This window comes from Aotus nancymaae, unplaced genomic scaffold (assembly GCF_030222135.1).
Source record: "Aotus nancymaae isolate 86718 unplaced genomic scaffold, 86718_ANA_hifiasm-v0.15.2.pri h1tg000011l, whole genome shotgun sequence".
NCBI lineage: Eukaryota > Metazoa > Chordata > Mammalia > Primates > Aotidae > Aotus > Aotus nancymaae.
The window spans coordinates 2,502,063-2,521,046 of NW_026988422.1; the positions used below are offsets into that span (position 1 = coordinate 2,502,063).

At 36.5% G+C, this 18,984-nt stretch overlaps 1 protein-coding gene across 9 annotated transcripts in view; it reads right to left on the reverse strand.

Moving 5' to 3' along the window:
• ABI3BP (ABI family member 3 binding protein) overlaps window positions 1-18,984 on the reverse strand; it is a 243,215-nt gene that overhangs the window by 38,582 nt on the left and 185,649 nt on the right. For 5 of the 9 annotated variants that reach the window (XM_064374564.1, XM_064374560.1, XM_064374561.1 and 2 more), the window contains 8 exons: window positions 18,644-18,715; window positions 18,152-18,199; window positions 17,345-17,410; window positions 15,145-15,219; window positions 6,336-6,395; window positions 5,737-5,784; window positions 4,857-4,937; window positions 2,579-2,656 (listed from right to left, as the gene is read on the reverse strand). In XM_064374564.1, the coding sequence (XP_064230634.1) occupies window positions 2,579-2,656; window positions 4,857-4,937; window positions 5,737-5,784; window positions 6,336-6,395; window positions 15,145-15,219; window positions 17,345-17,410; window positions 18,152-18,199; window positions 18,644-18,715 (528 nt within the window). The remainder of the gene's footprint in view (window positions 1-2,578; window positions 2,657-4,856; window positions 4,938-5,736; window positions 5,785-6,335; window positions 6,396-15,144; window positions 15,220-17,344; window positions 17,411-18,151; window positions 18,200-18,643; window positions 18,716-18,984) is intronic. The other 4 variants (XM_064374562.1, XM_064374559.1, XM_064374565.1 and 1 more) reach the window with 4 other exon arrangements.

Here is an 18,984-nt window from a genome sequence, read left to right on the forward strand (position 1 = left end):
CCTGTGAAATAGGTTATAATGTAGCTCATTTATAAACTTCCAATGTAAAGACTGTGATGAGCAAAATTTTGCCATACTTCAAGCCGACAGCAGTGGACACATACTGAAATTCTCTGTACGTTTACTTTGGTAATAACCAGAGTGAACACAGGTACTGATGCTATAAAAATTAATTCTCACAGACCCTAAAGTGCCCGATGATTATTTGCAATTTTTTTCTTTCAAGTTTGAGATGGTGGGATTCTCTGTTAATTTAACCTATTTCAGCTTTCCATGGAAATCCCTCTGAATGTTAAGTTGCTTCTGCTTAAAAAGAAATAAGAATCATAGTTCTTGTCTCATTCTAGAATATATGTAAGTTTTAAAACTTTGGACAGGAAAGAGATTGAGAGTAGACCACAGAAATAATCAGTACTACATTATTTCAAAGCCACTGCATCTGAATTTTTGTTTTAGTTTTCTCCATAGTCTTCATTTAAATCTAGAATTTCTTTATAAAAGAGCTGAAATATAATTTGAATTCAGGTTATAAGTTACTCATATAGTTCATCACCAAACAATACATGGCCTTGAGAAAACCGCTGTAGGGTTTCAATTTTATTTTATTTTATTTTTATTTTTTATTTTATTTTTGAGACAGAGTCTCACTCTGTTGCCAGGTGCCAGGCTGGAGTGCAGTGGCATGAGCTCAGCTCACTGCAACCTCCGCCTCCTGGGTTCAGGCAATTCTCCTACCTCAGCCTCCTGAGTAGCTGGGACTACAGGCATGCGCCACCATGCCCAGCTAATTTTTTTTTTAGTAGAGGCGGGGTTTCACCATGTTGGCCAGGATGGTCTCGATCTCTTGACCTCGTGATCTACCTGCCTCAGCCTCCCAAAGTGCTGGGATTACAGGCGTGAGCCAGTGTGCCCGGCAAGGGTTTCAATTTTAAACATAGAAAAAGAGCTAAGGATATAAGAAAAAAGTCAACATATACAAACATGTTAAGACAATTTATATAATGATATGAGATCATGGATAGACTCCCAATAACCAGTGAAATTTATATTTAATACAATATTTTGAAGGAATTTGATTAAAATTCCATATATACTAGTAATGGTGACACAATATTAATATTCTCTTTAAGAAAAGGCCAAAAAAAAAAAAAAAAAAAAAAAGGAAAGAACAGGCCTATGATCTTGTTTTCATTCTGAAATCCTTAAATCTCTAAAAAGCTGAAATATTTCTCATTTGGCAACACAACCTGTGTGGAATGAGAGTATTTATCCTGCTTGCTGTAAATATTTATGTATTTTGTGGTAAAAACAGGTTGATGATGAGAACCCAGCTATCTTCTCTTTAAACCAGAAATTAAAGAGATATGCAAAAACATAAAATAATAAACATACAGAAATCAGGGTGGAATGGGGATGTATCACAACTGAACATCTGTTTATTGTTGAGGCTGGTCCTAGAGACGTGATAGGGCTGTCATTATATTATGCTTCAGACTTCTATGCATAATTATAAATAAACAGCAAATAAAAATTTCATGAATTGAATAAAAGTTTAAAACATGAAAGTTAAACCAAAAAAACAAGTAAAAAAGATTTAGAAAATTTAAAGGAACTGCGCTTTACCATAGAGAGTCTTTCTTCATCACGTTTACTTGGAATAAATATTGCCCCAGTGACACAATAGGTACTTTAAAATTAGATTTCTTTTATTATCGTTTCCTCTCATTATCAAACTTCTCCCACCAGCTTTCCCCCTCAAATTAGAACTCACAGTGGGCAGCATACACTTATTTGTCTTCTAACTCCCTAAATGTTTGCTTTCGTTTTTCTGTCTTACTTTTGGCTTTCTACCATCTGATAGAAGCAGAACGGGAAGGGGTCATTTAAAAAACAACAACGACAAAGTATTAGAAGTCCACAAGTGTTATAACCTACGTAGGATAACAGGATAGAAAAGTGTAAACAGGAAGAGCATTCTGAGTGCATCAAGATGAGACAGGGCTTTGTGTAGTGAGTTCACTCTCCCCAAAGTAGAAAATCACAGAGAAGAAATAAAAAATAGGAAATCACCTCCCTGGATGTTAGATATTATCTTAATTTTGAAAAGTGACTTTTCTTGTTAATAGCTTTTTTTCTTACCTACAATATTAATGTGTTTCATCAAATGGAGGAGATGGGAGATGGGAGAAAGTGAAAAAAAGAGAGAGGAGGAAGAGGAGATCCAGGAGGAAAAGGGAGTAGGAAGAGGAAGTTAACAGTTATTATTTATACGGAAAATGAGGCCAACGAAGGTCAACTGTAGGGAAAAAATGAGATCCTTCATTCTTAGTTATAAGCATCAAGTTGGTCAACAATACATTCAAAAAAGTAAGCTCCGATGAAAGAACTTGTCTTCCCTATATTCAACTTTTGTATTCGTATAAGTATTCAGATTTGGCTGATTTCTTTCACCTATAAAATGACAAAAAAAAATCAAGTAATCCACTGTGATGAGAAATGACATTCTGAAAAGAAAATTTCTTTCCTGATTAAAAGCGAATAAGGAAAAGTTATTCTCCAGAGGTGGGGAGAAGATTACCCGGAGTTGTCTTTGCCAGTTCTGTTGTTCGTGGAATCTTAGTTGTGAAGGGTTCTTGGGTGGATTGGTCTGTTTCTTCTGGAGAAAACACAGTAAGATGGCTTGTTTTAAATTATTATCATTATGAAGATGACCAAAAAACCCATGCTCTTTTCTGCCCCATGCAATAATAAAAGGATAAAATGCATTGAGAAATACACTCAGTAATCACAATAATCCAAAGTTAATGGTACATTTTAATAACTCTCGTTTGTGATATCTGCTTATGCTATTATTTTAATGACTGTCATAAGGATTTCCAAAAGCTTTTAGCTCAAGATCATTGTTTCATTACTCTAGTTGTGGCTATTCTTGGCTATGGCTCATGTATGAAAGTCTCCTAGTTGCCTTGATGTGTTTATCTCTTTCATGTTTCTTCCCTGCCCATAAATCTCACATGTTATTTTGATGAGCTGTAAAGAAAATATATCATATGAAAAGATGTATATTTATATCACGTAGAAACAAATATTCTATTTTTCTCATGTGAAAATCAGAGTGTATGTTTGACATACAAATATAATATAATCCTCCTGACAAAATAAAAAAATACATACAATACTTCCATTCCCATGTTACCTTAAAATCATACATCATACAGACACAGCGAATTACACTGTTCACTTTGCCCACACTAGATCCAAGGAAGTACTTGGTATAAATGATACACTGCTATCTTTTTGTTTTCTGTCCTTTTTTATTCTCTTGATTCTGCTCAAGAAATATACTTGGGATAACTGACAGGTAGTGGTTCTGACGTGAATAAACCAAGACATATTAAAAAAAATAGGGGGTAGAAGTTAAATAATCAGCATATCCAGTAGTGGCTTCTGAGAAGTACTTTTAACTTTTCCATCATGGGTGACATTGATTTTGCAGACATAAGCTAGACCAGATGAATATTTGATTAGGATATATTTGCTCACTCAATTTTAATATTTTCTTCTGAAAGGATTTTAAAATGTGATCAGTAACTTTATTTCAGTAGACACCCATGAAGGATGGATGATTAGAAAAGAAATGAAGAGAGGCAAATAGGGCCACTGATTTGAACAAAGACACGTGGGATGCGGTGTGGACAGGACAGAGGAGCCACGCCAGGAACTCTGGTTTTTTGGTTCATTTTCAGCCAAGAGACAGGCAAAGTGGAGTTTTCCACAGAGTGAATGCATTTGTGTTGAACTCCTTGAAAGTATGTTCAGCTCATCCCAATGGACCTTTTCAACTTACCCTGTTTCTCCAGGCAACTACCCACTCATCAGTTTAGTCCAACTGCCATTCCTTGCCCTGTGCCTCTTTCCCATCTGTCCGTAACTTGAAAGAACCATTTGGATCTTTGACTGGCCAACTCTCATTCCAACTTGAAGACCCGCTGTAGTGACCCTAATCTGAGAAGCCTTTCCTTATGTCTCCAGGTAGTTTGCTCGTTCAACATGCTGCTCATTTCTCTATCACACTCATTGTAATATAGTATAACGTTGACGTTAATCCTAGGCACTCTGGTGGCTAAGTGTGTAGATTCTAATCCTGGCTCTGACACCAGCTGTTTCACCTTGGCCAAATTTTTAAAACATTTATGCCTCAATTTTCTAGTCCGTAAAATGGGGCAAGTAATAGAACTAATTTCACAGAGTTACACGGTTTAAAGTTTAAAAAGGCATGTAGTGTGTCGGGTGGCACAGAGGCTGCAGTATTGTAACTAAGTCCTGTCTTCATATTAGACAGTGAACTCTCTAGGGTAAGGATTCCTCTTTCAAAGTTTCTTTCTAGAACTGCCTCACTTATCACTGCACTTAGCACCCAGTAAAGGCTTAGTAAGTACTAGATAACTAATTTTTCCTCCCAAATACAGTTTAAAATACAGAAAAAGCAACAAAAAAGAATAGCATTGATTTAGGAACAATTTTCTTTTTAGAATACTTAACATTTTTAAGTATTAAGAACCATTTAAATCTTAATAATGAATACTTACAATTTTTAAGTATTCTAAATCACACTTAATCACTAGAGCCAATTTAACACATCTTAAGATGTGTTAAAACATTCTCATCTTATATTGAAAGTCAGCATAAATATTAGAAGGACAAATACACAGTTAATGTAAAGGAATCAAGTAAAATGGATTTTTAAAATAACGTATTATTTAGAAACAATCTATGAACATAATATATTATGGCTACTTTAAGGGAAATTCCTAAAAGGCAGGCCCTCCTTGAACAAATATTAACACAAAATTTACCCAGAGTGGTCTGTGGTTCCTCTTGACTAGGACTCGGGGAAATCATGGGTATAAAAGGGATGCCTCGTGTCTCTAGAGGAGCTGCAAAAGGAAAAGGAAAAAGACCAAGGTTGTAAATTTTTAGATTCAAAGCCAGCACCAGACCAGATTGGTATTACATGAAATTCCTTCATTTGAAATAGAAAAAGGAAAGAAGAAAGTTAAGTGTGCACACAACTTTCAGAAAAATGACTGTGGAATATTAGAATAATGGTTCTCAACTGTTTTTTCACCAGGACACATACTACATGACATCCTATTCTTGAACCAATCTGTGAGAATGGCTGGTTGAGATGGGGTGTGGGTTAGACACAGTCCTGGACTATTGGCTGTAACTCTGTCCCTCTCTGCCCCATTCAAGAGAGCATACAGGATTACAAAATGAGTGAAAATATCATCATTGTTGGGATAATCTCCTTGAGTCTGCTTGAGCTCAGTTTAACAAATCACTGGTGATTTTCAGTATTTTGACCAATATTGATAGTTACTTGCAGTATCTTCAAACTTGCCACATGCTAGTACGTTACATTACAGCTGAGAACCACTATGCCAATGGAAATTGTTAAACAGGCACCATTAGTAAACACAGTGGACTCATTTTGAACATGGAGATAGATGAAATAAATGAAGATGGATACAACTCAGTAATGAGTTGTCTTAAGGTGGTCTTCAAATTACAACAGTGAAATAATTGTTTTTCTATTTTGGAAGAGTAATAATAATGAGAATGAAATGATGAAATGAATTGAGAAGTGATGTCTCAATGGGATCATTTGAGAAAGATCCACAATCTTGATGGTACCAAAGAAAACAGAGTTGGTCAATATGGGAAAACCATTACCTATTGCTGTCTTTGGTGGCTCAAATCTAAAGGTAACAGGTTGCAGAACTATGCCAAAAGCAAACCAAAGGAACATATTTATGAGAATTACTACCTGGCAGAGTCAAAAGAGTTTGTGTTTTTTTAGATGCATTGGCTTAATAATTTAAACATTCTCTAAGAATTATGATAAATAAGAGAAAATTCTGCATATTAGATGCCAATCAGAGAACTTAGTTTAAAACTTTAAAGTTCTCATTCGCTGTCACTTTGGGGAAAATTCTGAGTAGGCACCCACATTTTTTACTTAAAAGTACACCGATAGCTGTGATGTAGCTACTGCTACATTTTGAAAGGATATAAGAGCTGCCTTAGTTAACAATGATATTTACAATTTTAGCATGATCTACTCAATGAACCTATGTACTATTCCCTCATCTAACCATGAAAAAATATTTCAACCAGATGATTCAACTAAACCGAAGGATACATACATTTTATACCCATATTTTTTTCTCTGAATTTCTTCCATATCACAACAATTAAAAATATATTTACTTCAAAATATATTTTTTTGAAAAATATACTTCTTAACCAGAAGGAAGAAATAATTAATTTACCAGGTTCACTCTGAGAGACCTCAGGCTCTGGTTTCTGGGGAAGGAGCACATCTTTTGGAGCTGAAAGAAAAAGATTATAAAACACTGTGTACTCTAAATGTCCCAACTGGAGTGAGCTTAACCTACAGATATCGAAATCCCAGAAAGCAATGAATGAAGCAAAAGTATTTTTACAGTGGTTAACAACCAGAGTTGAGAAGATGCCTGTGATCTTCAAAATGGAAGAATGTTACCGTACAGGGAAGATTCTGGTGGCAGTAAAACAGAAATGAAGTCAGTCACAGTTCATTTTGAAGACTTCCTTGAGGAAGAAGAGATGGCTAACATAATAAAACAATGAGGTAGAGTGTCCTCAAGTGGTTTTCAAAATAGAAGTCAGTTTTTGCATGAAGTGGTTAGCTGCTGTTTGATATTCATGCTTAAAGTCCACTAACAGCAACAGAAAATATATATCTTAGACAAGGCACAAAAATGGCTACAAATTGAGGGAAACAATAAGAAAGGAAAAATCTTGAATATGTAAGAAGATGAAATCTCATTCTGAATGGCACTTACAGTTACTTGGGGGAGAAAATTAAGCAAAAGGAATCAGCCAGTCAATAGAAGATACCACATGTAAGGTTAATGGCATTGCTTGTTACATAGTAAATGACAACTGTTGCCATTTTTGTCTTCTTTAGTGACGCAGCTTCCAGTATATTAGGTGTCAAGCATGCTTCACATAAGCATATGACAGCAAAAGACAAAAATGTCAGCTGGTCAATAGGCCAACTCATATGCAGTCCCTGAAATCCAGGATCTTTTTTAGTGCTTATTTAATGCTATTTTAGCAAAATAAAACAGTAGATTGGAAACTTGGTATCACATTTCTCAGTGTGGAAAATAGTAGGGTGATCTGCCTATTGTTAGTACCAGATTTCTGTAACAAAATCTCATTCCGCAAATAAAGTCCTTCAACTCAGTTTCCCCACAAGGAGGCCCTACCCGGCCCTACTCTCTCAATGAAAGGTTTTCCTACCACATTACACCTTTCATACCTACCGGCATCTTTTTGTCAAGCAGTGTAATTTCTTTGTATCTTATATGATGGTGGGGAAAAAATTGTGATTCAGGCTAGAATCTTGCCTCAGAAGAAAGATGAAGGAAACTTTTTTTATCATGAGGTGACCAAGCACCACTTTACCATTAGTGTAGAAGCAGGTCATATACAATGAACAATCTATTTTTCTTGTTTTTGGGAATCATATCTAACTTGCATACCACATCTGCTCTTAGACTAGGCCGGTAAGTATCAGTGAAACTACAGTTGTGGAAACTGGTACACTGAACAGAAACTTAACTCAGAACCTCTATGAGCTAAAAGGTAACATGCAAGGATAGTTGAAAATATGGCTTATTTTCTTAAAAAAGGAAACTTTAAAAAGATTAGTGGTTGATAGGGTAGAGAAAACCCACCACAATAGTGAATACTTTGCCTTTGCATGTAGTTTCTTGGGAGATTCATTTAGTAAAATATGAGAAATTTCCAACCATAAATGAAATAACATGTTTATCTTGAGTCCGAAGGAGAAGGCACTTTGATTTAGCTCTGTGAAGGCCATGAACATCCAAAGCAGCCTTTAGTTTATAAATACCCTAGTTAGTTACAGGACTAGACCAAGCAAAAAGGACCTGGGATTAAGGAAAGGAGCAGCCGAGAAGAGATGGGGTGCTAATAAATCTACCATCCTGTAAATACATTATTCACTGCTGCTCTAGTTTACTGAGGAATTTAGGCTGGGGTAATGTGGATTCCAGCTGCTAAAATTGGCACTTTTCTTTTTAACCGTGAAGTGATGATTTAATAAACGGCCTTAGCAGACTTCCTAAAGCAGGTGAAATCAGTGGAAAGGAAAGAAATAGAAATATTTACAGGAAAGTAATATGAATCATTCTCCTACTTGGTCAACCACAGCTCCAAGAAATTCAAGTTATTTTTCTTTTTTCTTTTTTTCCTATGTGGCATTCCTCTGTATATCAAATTGAACTAGAGCAGGATCCCTACAACGTTTATCTTTCATGTCGGGAGAAATTCATCAATGAAAATAATGATGACAACTTCCTGAGAAGGCAGTTTTGATTTCTTTATAAGAATATTATTATTATTTTAGACTTTTATATTAACCAACTTATACCATTTGTGCTAACCAATCTTTTCGAATAAAGCGTGTCACTCCAAAGAAAAGTCCAACTAACACAAGACAAGTAGGAATGGCCAATATCTATCATAGACAAGTGTAAAGGCATGTGCATGAATCTTTAGATAAAGTCAGAAAATAATGTGTTTCCTTTTGATAAAGTTAGGATATGAATTCCGCAATAACGTCTACCCTAGCAATAGACTACAGAGAGACCGATTCTCTTAGCAAAGTAACACGTGTATGCTACATACCCTTTTCACCTCAAGACTCTCTATTCCTTTATTCTAACCTTGTACCACGAGGGCCGGTCTGAGAGGAAGCCCTGTCGAAAGCCACCTGCTGGCTTTCCCTGTTTCTTGGGCCACCCTCCCTTCCATCTCATTTGACACCCTTTACTTTCCATTATTTCTGTTTTTTTCTATGTTTCCATTTCTCCATGAGTTACTTCCCCTCTACCTATAAAACAGCTCAAATGCTCTCATATTTCCCCCAAAATATTATTCCCTTGACATGGCTTTACCTTCAAACAATCCCTCTCTCTTACTGTCATTCCTTTAATCAAAAAACTATACATTTGCCTCTGCTTCCTCAACTTTTAGATGTATCTTCTTCATCCACTGTGGTCCAGCCTCCACTTCCCACATTTCCTGCAACAATGCCTTAATCATATTCTTAGGTCCAGGAACTCTGAAGGCTGACTTGTCTCTTCATCTGTTCAACAACAAAACATAACTTGTACTGATCCAAGAGCTGTTTATCGGTTTTAGTTATCTTGCTTTGTCAGACTATTCATACTGCTCACTGAAGACACATTAACGTTTCTAATCAATGGTACATGTACTCATTTAAGTCTCTAAAATCTGGAAACTGCTAATTCTGAAGCACACAGCCCAAAGGTTTCCGAGTGGGATTCTGGACATACACGGTCAAGCTGGCAGCCTCTATGACCCCTCTCCATCATTGCCACTGCAACGCCATTGCCAACCTTCCCTCCTTAGGCCTTTTCCTGCCTCACCTCCCAATTCCTTTCCTGGTTCTCCCCTATCTTTTTTGACAACATCTGGAGGCTCTTTTTCCTCTGCCTACTCCTGAAATATAACTATCCTGCCTAAATATTTGATTTCCGGCTTCTGATTTTCTCCATCTATATTTCTCCTCGTTGATGTTATCCAGGATTTAAGAATGATTCACTTGTAAACAAGTGACTCCTAAATCTGTGCTCCAAATGCTGACTTCTATTTAGAAGTCCAGAAAGCATTTTCAACCATCAGTTAGAGTCTTCCCACTCAAAGTTCTGCTGGCTGTACAAGCCTAGCATGTACACGCCCATCTTTATTCCTCCCTCTGTGTCCCCTGTCTCAGTAAACCGCATTATTATGTGCCACCTGCCCAGTCCAGGAACAGCATTGTCACCCTTCTCTCCGTAACAGCATTCGGTCATTCTCTAGGTCTTTGTAGTTCCATAGCCAAAGGCATTTCAGCATTATTCCCCTAGTTTCCTTTCTACCACAATTACTTCAATTTCGCAGACTTACCTTTCTAGATCGTTGCAAATCTCCTAAGTGATTCCTTGCTACTAATCTCTTTTTTCCAGTTAATACTCCATTAAAAAAAAAAAGGCCATCTTTCTAAAATACAGATGTAATTATATCACTCCCATGATTACACAAAGAAACGTACACAAATTTAATGGCTTCTAATTGTCTAAAGAAAAAACATCTGAAGTGCTTAGCATAACCTAAAAGCCCTCAAACATATGAATCCATTTACATGAAGTCTCCATCTCTCAATAATCTCATCATATGGCCAGCAAGGTAGTCATTCTGAATCATGCTGTTTCTCAGCTATATGGAGCACTTCTTATACCTCTGAATCTCTGCTTCCTTAAAAATCATCAATAGCTACTTGTCTATTAAAATCTATCTTAAAGCTCTTTTTCTTGATAATACCTTCTCCAATTCATTCATTTATAATGTATTACTTTTCTCTTATTCCATTGTGTTTTGTTTATATTACTAGCCCATTAATTACTGAGATTTGTCTTTATAGTTATTATTCCTGTTTTCTCTACTGCACTGTGTTGGAATAATATCTAATTCTTTTTATCCTGATAGCACTAAGCATGAAACCAGGCAGATAAGTGGCAATCAATATTTGCTGAATTGAACATACATTAGTGCATTTTTTTTTTAAGAGCAAATCTGGAAAACATGGGCAATTCTCATGAACCAGCATTGAACTTTACTAAGCAGCATTTTTTTTTTTTTTTTTTTTTTGAGACAGAGTCTCGCTCTGTTGCCCAGGCTGGAGTGCAGTGGCATGATCTCGGCTCACTGCAACCTCTGCCTCCTGGGTTCAAGTGATTCTCTTGCCTCAGCCTCCTGAGTAGCTGGGATTACAGACACGCACCACCACACCTGGCTAATTTTTGTATTTTTAGTAGAGATGGGGCTTCACCATGTTGGTCAGACTGGTCTCGAACTCCAGACCTCATGATCTGTCCGCCTCTGCCTTCCAAAGTGCTGGGATTACAGGCATGAGCCACCACACCCAACCACTAAGCAGCATTTTAAAGACTTAAATGGGCCTCTCCCAAAAGTCTCTACTTCTTTTCCAGTTTCCTGTTGTAAAACAGTATTAAAAAATCTAGGCCAGGCATGGTGGCTCATACCTGCAATCCCAGATACTTGGGAGGCTGAGACAGGAGGATCACTTGAGCCCAGGACACTGAGGCTGCAGTGAGCTATGATTACATCACTGCATTCCAGGCAACAGAGTGAGATCCTGTCTCCAAAAAAAAAAAAAAAAAAAAAAAGAGAAAAATCTAAAGAAATAACTTATTAATCACATCAATGCACATCAATGGCATAGCATATATAATCTTAAAGAGATTTGGAGGCAAAGAGGAAAGCACTGAGTCGTTAAGACTTGAGAGAAAAGCGTACTGAGATCTGATATATCACCAGGGCAGATACGCAAACTGAAAAGCGTACTGAGATCTGATATATCACCAGGGCAAATGAGCAAACTGCTGACAACTCCTGATTTGAATTCTCACGTGTGAGAAGAAAGATAGCTTGCCTCTAGGAAAATTGATTTTAAAAACTATTTTAACAAAGAATAAAATTACACAGTATATCTTTAAGGGGAAAAATAAGCAGCTTTAGGAAAAAATGTCTAGAAGATGATAATGAAGCACTGTAGAATGGGAATGGTAACAGCATGCTCTTAAGGAAGCACTGTAGAATGGGAATGGTAACAGCATGCTCTTAAGGAAGCACTGTGGAATGGGAATGGTAACAGTCTGCTCCTAAGGAAGCACTGTAGAATGGGAATGGTAACGGCATGCTCTTAAGGAAGCACTGTAGAATGGGAATGGTAACAGTCTGCTCCTAAGGAAGCACTGTAGAATGGGAATGGTAACGGCATGCTCTTAAGGAAGCACTGTAGAATGGGAATGGTAACAGTCTGCTCCTAAGGAAGCACTGTAGAATGGGAATGGTAACGGCATGCTCTTAAGGAAGCACTGTAGAATGGGAATGGTAACAGTCTGCTCCTAAGGAAGCACTGTAGAATGGGAATGGTAACGGCATGCTCTTAAGGAAGCACTGTAGAATGGGAATGGTAACAGCATGCTCTTAAGGAAGCACTGTGGAATGGGAATGGTAACAGTCTGCTCCTAAGGAGGTAGCTCTCTACCCTGCTCTTCCCAACTCCTATTTTGACAAAAAGTATAAATGGAAATAACTGCTAACTATTGTTATATTGGCTTGCTCAATTCTAAATGTATTGTCTTCTAACACTATATCAGAAAAAAATACATCTTTTAGGTGAATATCCAATCAGGTTTCTCCCTAATATAAATCTGGTGATATTTTTAAAGTAGGTAATCCAAGCAAATGATTTCAATTTTTAAGAAATATTTAGAATTAAACACTTAATTATTCACCAAAAACTCCCCTCAAAACCAGTTTAACTGAAAACATAAAACAAACTACAGAAATTCCAAAGACTACAAATAAGAATTTTCCAAGGGGAAGAGACACACAGAATATTCATGAGGATTTGGATAGCTTGCTGATATCCAGATTTTCTCTCTGGTTTGCTCCTGATAACTGAAATCTATCCCAATGCCGGGTGGGGGGCGGGTGGGGGGTGGCGGGCAGAAGGATGACCGCAAAGCCAAGACAGCTCTTGGTGTAGAAAGGAACTCATAAGGAAGACAGAGTTCTGATGAGCCAGACCTCCTCCTGTTTAGACTCCAAGTTAAATGGTACCTATTTTCTAGCGAGGGAGTTCTTTGCTCTGAATTCTAAATCATTCTTTCAAGGTAGATGAGGAGAAAAGCCACTTTCATTTTGGTGTGGACATGGAGTATGGGCTCAATTTGTCCAGATTCCTCATTCAATGTAATAGATAATTCAACTGAATGGCTGGAAGGTTTTTTCTAAAGGCCTCACTGGATGAAGCTTGTGTTAGGCCCAGGAATCTACAGAATGGAAGTGCTGTACAGTGAATCTGAGACTGACTTCCTCTTCCATACAGGCCAAGAAGTCCAAGTTTATTACTTCTGATCTCTCTCAGAATAAATTTTGATATATCACAATAAAACATAACTCTGTCCTGACCTCAGCACTACGTTTTACATTTTTAGACTTTTTCAGAAGAGTTTATTTCTCTAGGACACTAATACGTATTAAAACACACGTCATTTACCCTGTTTTCTGAAATATAACGCACAGGACCTGGTAAACAAAGTATTTGGTTCATGAGGATGTGAATTTGAGTCTAGGTGAAATCTAAACACTGTTTGAATACCACAGTGGTAAGAGTCGCCTTATGATTATTCCTGGGGGTGTCATACTTCTGGGGCAATGGGGAACCCTGACCATAATGGCAGGGGCAGTACCGGGTTTAGGGGCAAAACCTTAACTCTGAGCACGTAGAGCTGGAGACGTGTCAGAAGAGCACCAAGAGAGGTCTTAGTTCTCCGGGAGGTAGTTCTCTACTCTGCTTATCCACATCCCATGTCGATAAAAAGTATAAGCAGGGATAGTTGTTAACTGTTTGAAACTTAGAATATAGTACGATAATGGAAAATTAGAGCAAGCTTCTTATTTACTATGCTGCATTTTAATAAGTACAAAGTACAGCTCAAAAAGATAAAGTTGCAGATAAAGTTTTCCTATTACTTCCTATCTCCTGTGCCTTAAAAATTTTTTATTGACCATGATTCCTGCCTGAGTGTCTTAACTTTTAGTATTTATTTTTCATCTTTTATAGTTCAACATTCAAGTTTTCATGCTTTCTTCTTTCCATTGCTTTTCTCCTTTGGTCTCAGATTTATATTCAAATCCAAGCTGAGAGCTTCTTCTCATATAGTTTTGTCTGTTGATTTTTAAAGTCCGATTTTAGTTTCCTATTATAATAACAAATTTAATATACTTGGTCTATTTAATAACTTGCTATATTCTTAAAACTTTGATATGTTTTTATCCCTATTCATTATTATTCACTAATCATTAGTTATTTTTCTGAGACTTTTAGTATGTTAATGTTTCAAACATATTGTTATTTAAAATTTCATGTTATTTGGGGGAATGTTGCCTTGGTGCCTTCATATATTTATCAGAATAAATTTTTATAGCTAAGTTTTAGTAATGAATTACAACATATTGACAATTATGCTAAATAAGGCAAATTTAAAATCATTAGCTGAATATGGAACATAAAATAATCTTATGCTTAACACATAAGGTGTGCCAAGGTATAGTGTAAACACCTATAAAACAAAGCATTACTCATATAGGAGTCAGACAGAAAACTAAACCTTAAGCTCTAGAAATAGGTCAGTTAGACTTCCAGATGATTTTACAACAGCGAAATCCGAGAAACTGCAAAATTTCAGATTACAAAGCATCAGAGTAAGATGATGACTTTTGTGGAATTTTCCTTCAAAATTGAAGGTTTAATGATAGGTAACATTTCTCTCAATTGATATTAGAGACCACACCTAAAACTATAGGGTTTTTTGTTCTCCTTGCAGAAAAACAAGAATGACAGTACCTGATGGCAGAGATTCTGAGGTGTGAGTGAAATATTTGTGGTGGGAATCCAGAGTCATTACCTGGGTCACTCATAATGTGATGGTGCTAAACATTTTCCTTTCCCTAGACCAGATCAATGGTAGCAAAGGTTCCTTTCCTGGTATCCTGGGTGGGTGTACTTTAGATATTTATTGTAGACAGGCCATGTATTGATGAAAATTTTAAATTAGATGATTGGCAGAAGGAAGCACATTCAGAAATAGTGGAAGGGACAGGAGTGTCGTCTCAGGCTGGGGAAGGAAAAGGAAGTAGGCAGGCTACTTTTTCCAAGACATGCCATTCACATCCATCTTATCTTCAATGACACAACATTAAGGGAAGCTCTGTGGAATAAGCTCTTCCGACGATGTACTTTTTTACCAAGTCCCAAAATAAATTTAAATATTTATTAGGTTATAGAGAAAGACTTGTTTTATAAGTGTTAAAGACTCAATCTGCTATCATAACTATTAATAAACAATTTGCTAGAATAATCCCACTAACCTCAAACTTTTCAAGCTAAAATGTAAAATATATATTTACCTGGTTGTGTTTGTGGGATTCTTGGGTGTGGTGATGTTTTTGGCTTAGGAGGAGCACGCGGTGTCTGCTTGGGAGCTAAAAGAAAGAATACAGGTTTGGAAATCTTGAGCCCTTCAAGAATGGCAGTACCTAAGCTCAAAGATGTTTACTGAGTGACTGACGACCTCAATACCCAACAATGAACGCTCTCAAAGATCTGCAAAGTATAGGAAGATAACTTTCTTGTATAACAGAAAACAAAAGTCACATTAAATGATATCTAAGATGTTCGGCTGGCACAATGAAGCTTGAGATTTCAGAAATATTGACATCAAATACCTTTTAAATAGTTTGAAGATAAATTTCATAATAACAAGAATTCATCCTTGTAAGTTCACATAATTTTATCAGAATACTTAGTTGTACTATTTTAAGTGCAAATACATGTTTTCTAAATAAAAACAAAAACAAAGTTAACATATTATGTTCCATATATTTTAATAGCAAGTGCCAAGGGTAACATTAATCATACTAAACAAAATGCAGTTTTAATTGCATATATAGGGGAAGAGAAATTGAACACCAAGGATATTTTCTATGGAGAGTTATTCCTTTGCTGGGCAAATCCTAAAGAAATTCTAGGACATTCAGTATAAAAATCAATTTTTTCTTCACCGAAAAAATGAAAAATCTATCCTGCTGAAGGAAAAGAATTATCAGATGCAAGCTGGCAGCTTGTGGAAATACCTCATTTGGTTGAACTAAAGTGTGTTTGGGATAAAAAAAAAAGTAAGGAGAAACATGGTCAGCGTCAGACACCTTAAGAAAAACTTGCTGAAAATCAGGGTTATTTGACACCAGAAGTTTCTGAAGGAGTCTGCAGAATCTTCTTCCCGATACTAAATGAAAAAATGCAAGGTATACAATGATTTCAGTGGAATCTTCTTTCCTGTAGAGAGATGAATACTGATAGATGTTGGAGATGACCTGGTTTAGAAGCCTGGAACTTAGGGGTTTAGAGCTCCCTTTGCTAATCACTGGGTACACAGTCTCAGGTTCTTCATCAAAAGTGACACCATTTTTAAGAAGCCTCCTGATCTTAAAATTCTGTGATTCTAGAGTTTCTCATAGTTCGTGATTTTCTGATTCTCAACTACCCTACTTGCTAAGGTCCTAACTGCTGTGCTACTTACTTTCCCCAGAAAATAAGAAAGACCATGTGAAGGTTAGGCATGTCATGAAGCAATTCCACAAAAAATGATACAGAATGAGATAAGAATCACTAATAGCACTAATTGCAAGTAGACATTCCAATAATATTAATTATAGTTATTAAGAACAAAATTTGGAAAAGTTTGCTATAACTGATAGAGTCCATTATTTTAGTCAATGTAGATTTTTTTTTTTTTTTTTTTTTGGTTAAAAAACTGTAGGGTTTATAGGCAACATTTAGTAGGATATTTAGCAGACAACCAGTAAACTTAATATCCACGTCTCCCCTGGAAGCAGAGCCATATAAAAATATTTAATGACAGTCAAAAAAGAAGTTTGGGCTTATTTACAACCTTCTGTTCCATTGAAACTATAGCTATTAAGAGAATTTTTTATAATTAAGAGGCACATTTAGATATTCATGTTGATTATTTTTCTTTCATTTCAAACTCTAATACTATGCAAACCTTTATGAGAAGCCAAATTAATTGGTTTGATTTCAGTTTTTCTTATTTGTATGCAGTGAAATGGCCAAAGCAGTGCAGAAAGGAGTGGAAAGAAGTCAGGTATCTGAAGAACTACAAGGTGACTGGCCAGTACATCCCCTTTCATGTGGATTGCACAGTCAAACCTGTTTCTAGAGGTTTCTTTTAATATCAAAAGCAAATTAGAAAGCTTAACATTACTTTTTACATGATCATAGAACTTGTAAAACTAACTAAGATGAATCAGAATTAAAATCAGAATATAAATGTTCTTCCCCAGAAGCATTCCTATTCCCTGAATTAAACACTTGCAGAGTAGCTGAGAGGTGTTTTCAACCATATGCTAAAGAACAACCCTGCCATTTGAGTAATTATCAATGATAGCGGGACATCAGACAGGTAGGATTACCCATCAAAGACTGTGGGCAGAGTGATAAAGTCAGGGCCTCTGATGGCTTGAGGTGACCATACTGACATTCTGCAAACACTCACCTCACATATGATATACAAAATAATGTATTTACCGGGTTCAGTCTGAGGCTCATCTGGGCTGGGTAGGATTACAGATTGAGAAGGCAGAGGAGACGTTTCTATGGTAATTGAAGGAAAGTACACTGGTTACTATAGCACTCGACAGACTTTGAGTACAGTTGACAGACCAGAGGGTAATAGATTTTTCAAAATAAAGAAAATTGCAAGTCTGCAGCAAAACAGCATTCCTACTCCTTTAGAATATATTTGGTTAAAAAAAAACAACTTCCAGATGCAGCTTATAAAGTACTTCTAAAACCCTCATTTCACAGGACTCTACCTCAACAATGCTAGAAAGATATATTCAATAGGAATCATGACGGGATAAAGGAATTTTTAAGGTATTATAGCATGAGTCAGTTAAGCAGCACTGAATTTCACTTAAAGAATGGAGAAAAAGCCACATGTGTAAATAAACGTGATGGGATGAGTGTTAACTGAAAGTATGATGCTAGGTCAGAAAGTATAAACGGATCATCACACCAAAGAAACATGATCTGAAACATTCAACACAAGGCCAAGCTGGCAGAATGTTCCATGTTAGGAAAAAAAGTCTTTTAGATTCAACGGTTCTGCTGACCAATGTAAAGAAAAAAGCAAAGTCTTGTTACACAATTGAATTGAAGGAAAGACATTTTTGGACAGTGGTTATGGATAGGAGCACCTTGAAAGAAAAGGAACTGCTATGGCAAAGAGTGATGGTGTAACATGAATTCACAATGAGAGAGACCCAGAGGTTCTCAGGCGGTGGCGGCAATGAGGACAGAAAGCACGTAGGGCTGGGCTACCGAGAATATTACCTAGTGTGGTCTCAGGTGGTTCAGACACGTATGTAATAGATTCCACAACTGTACCAAAACAAAGGAGAACAATTTTAGAAACTGTAAGATATTAAGCTGTAAAGCATTTTTTTGAATATCAAATTTTGTTAAGAACTTGCCTCGTAATTTTACTGATAGGACAATAGACAGAAAAAGAGAATTAGGAGAAAAATCCTATTCTGTAATGCGAACGCTCCAATTAATATGTTTTAACTGTCATTAACCGGGTTTCAAATGTTACTATGCCTTAACCTTTAGACTTAAACAGAGAGACAGGAATTTACTTCTGTATTCAGAGACAGTCAATCATCACTTTAAGAATTCAAGAATGTTGGAAGCTAGAGCTCTTCAAAATCTGTTTAATTGTAGGAATCAAGAACCACAGCTTGAACTTTCATATTCCATGGATGTAACGGATGTTAATTTAGAATGTGTGGAATAAATGAATCAAAGCGTAAAAACCTTTGCTACCTTCAGTCTTTGGCTCCTCTGGCCAGAGTGGTGCTTTGGCAGTGGGATATACATAGTCTGTTTTGGCTGGTGCTAGGGAAGAAATGGGAATTGCTGGTTAGTAATGGGCGGCCCAAAGCATACTGTAATAGAACCCTGCATGTAATTTGAAAATAGAACTGAGCTATCTTAAGCAGATTCATTCTTGAGAATAATTCATATTTAGGTAGATTTTGAAGATAACTCCAGTTTAGGAGGGCAGAAATGAAAGCAGGAAATGAAGGCAGTGTGCTACGTGGGAAACACACATACCCGCTACGTAATATATGGTGAAGTCAACAGCAATTCTACCTGGAACAAAG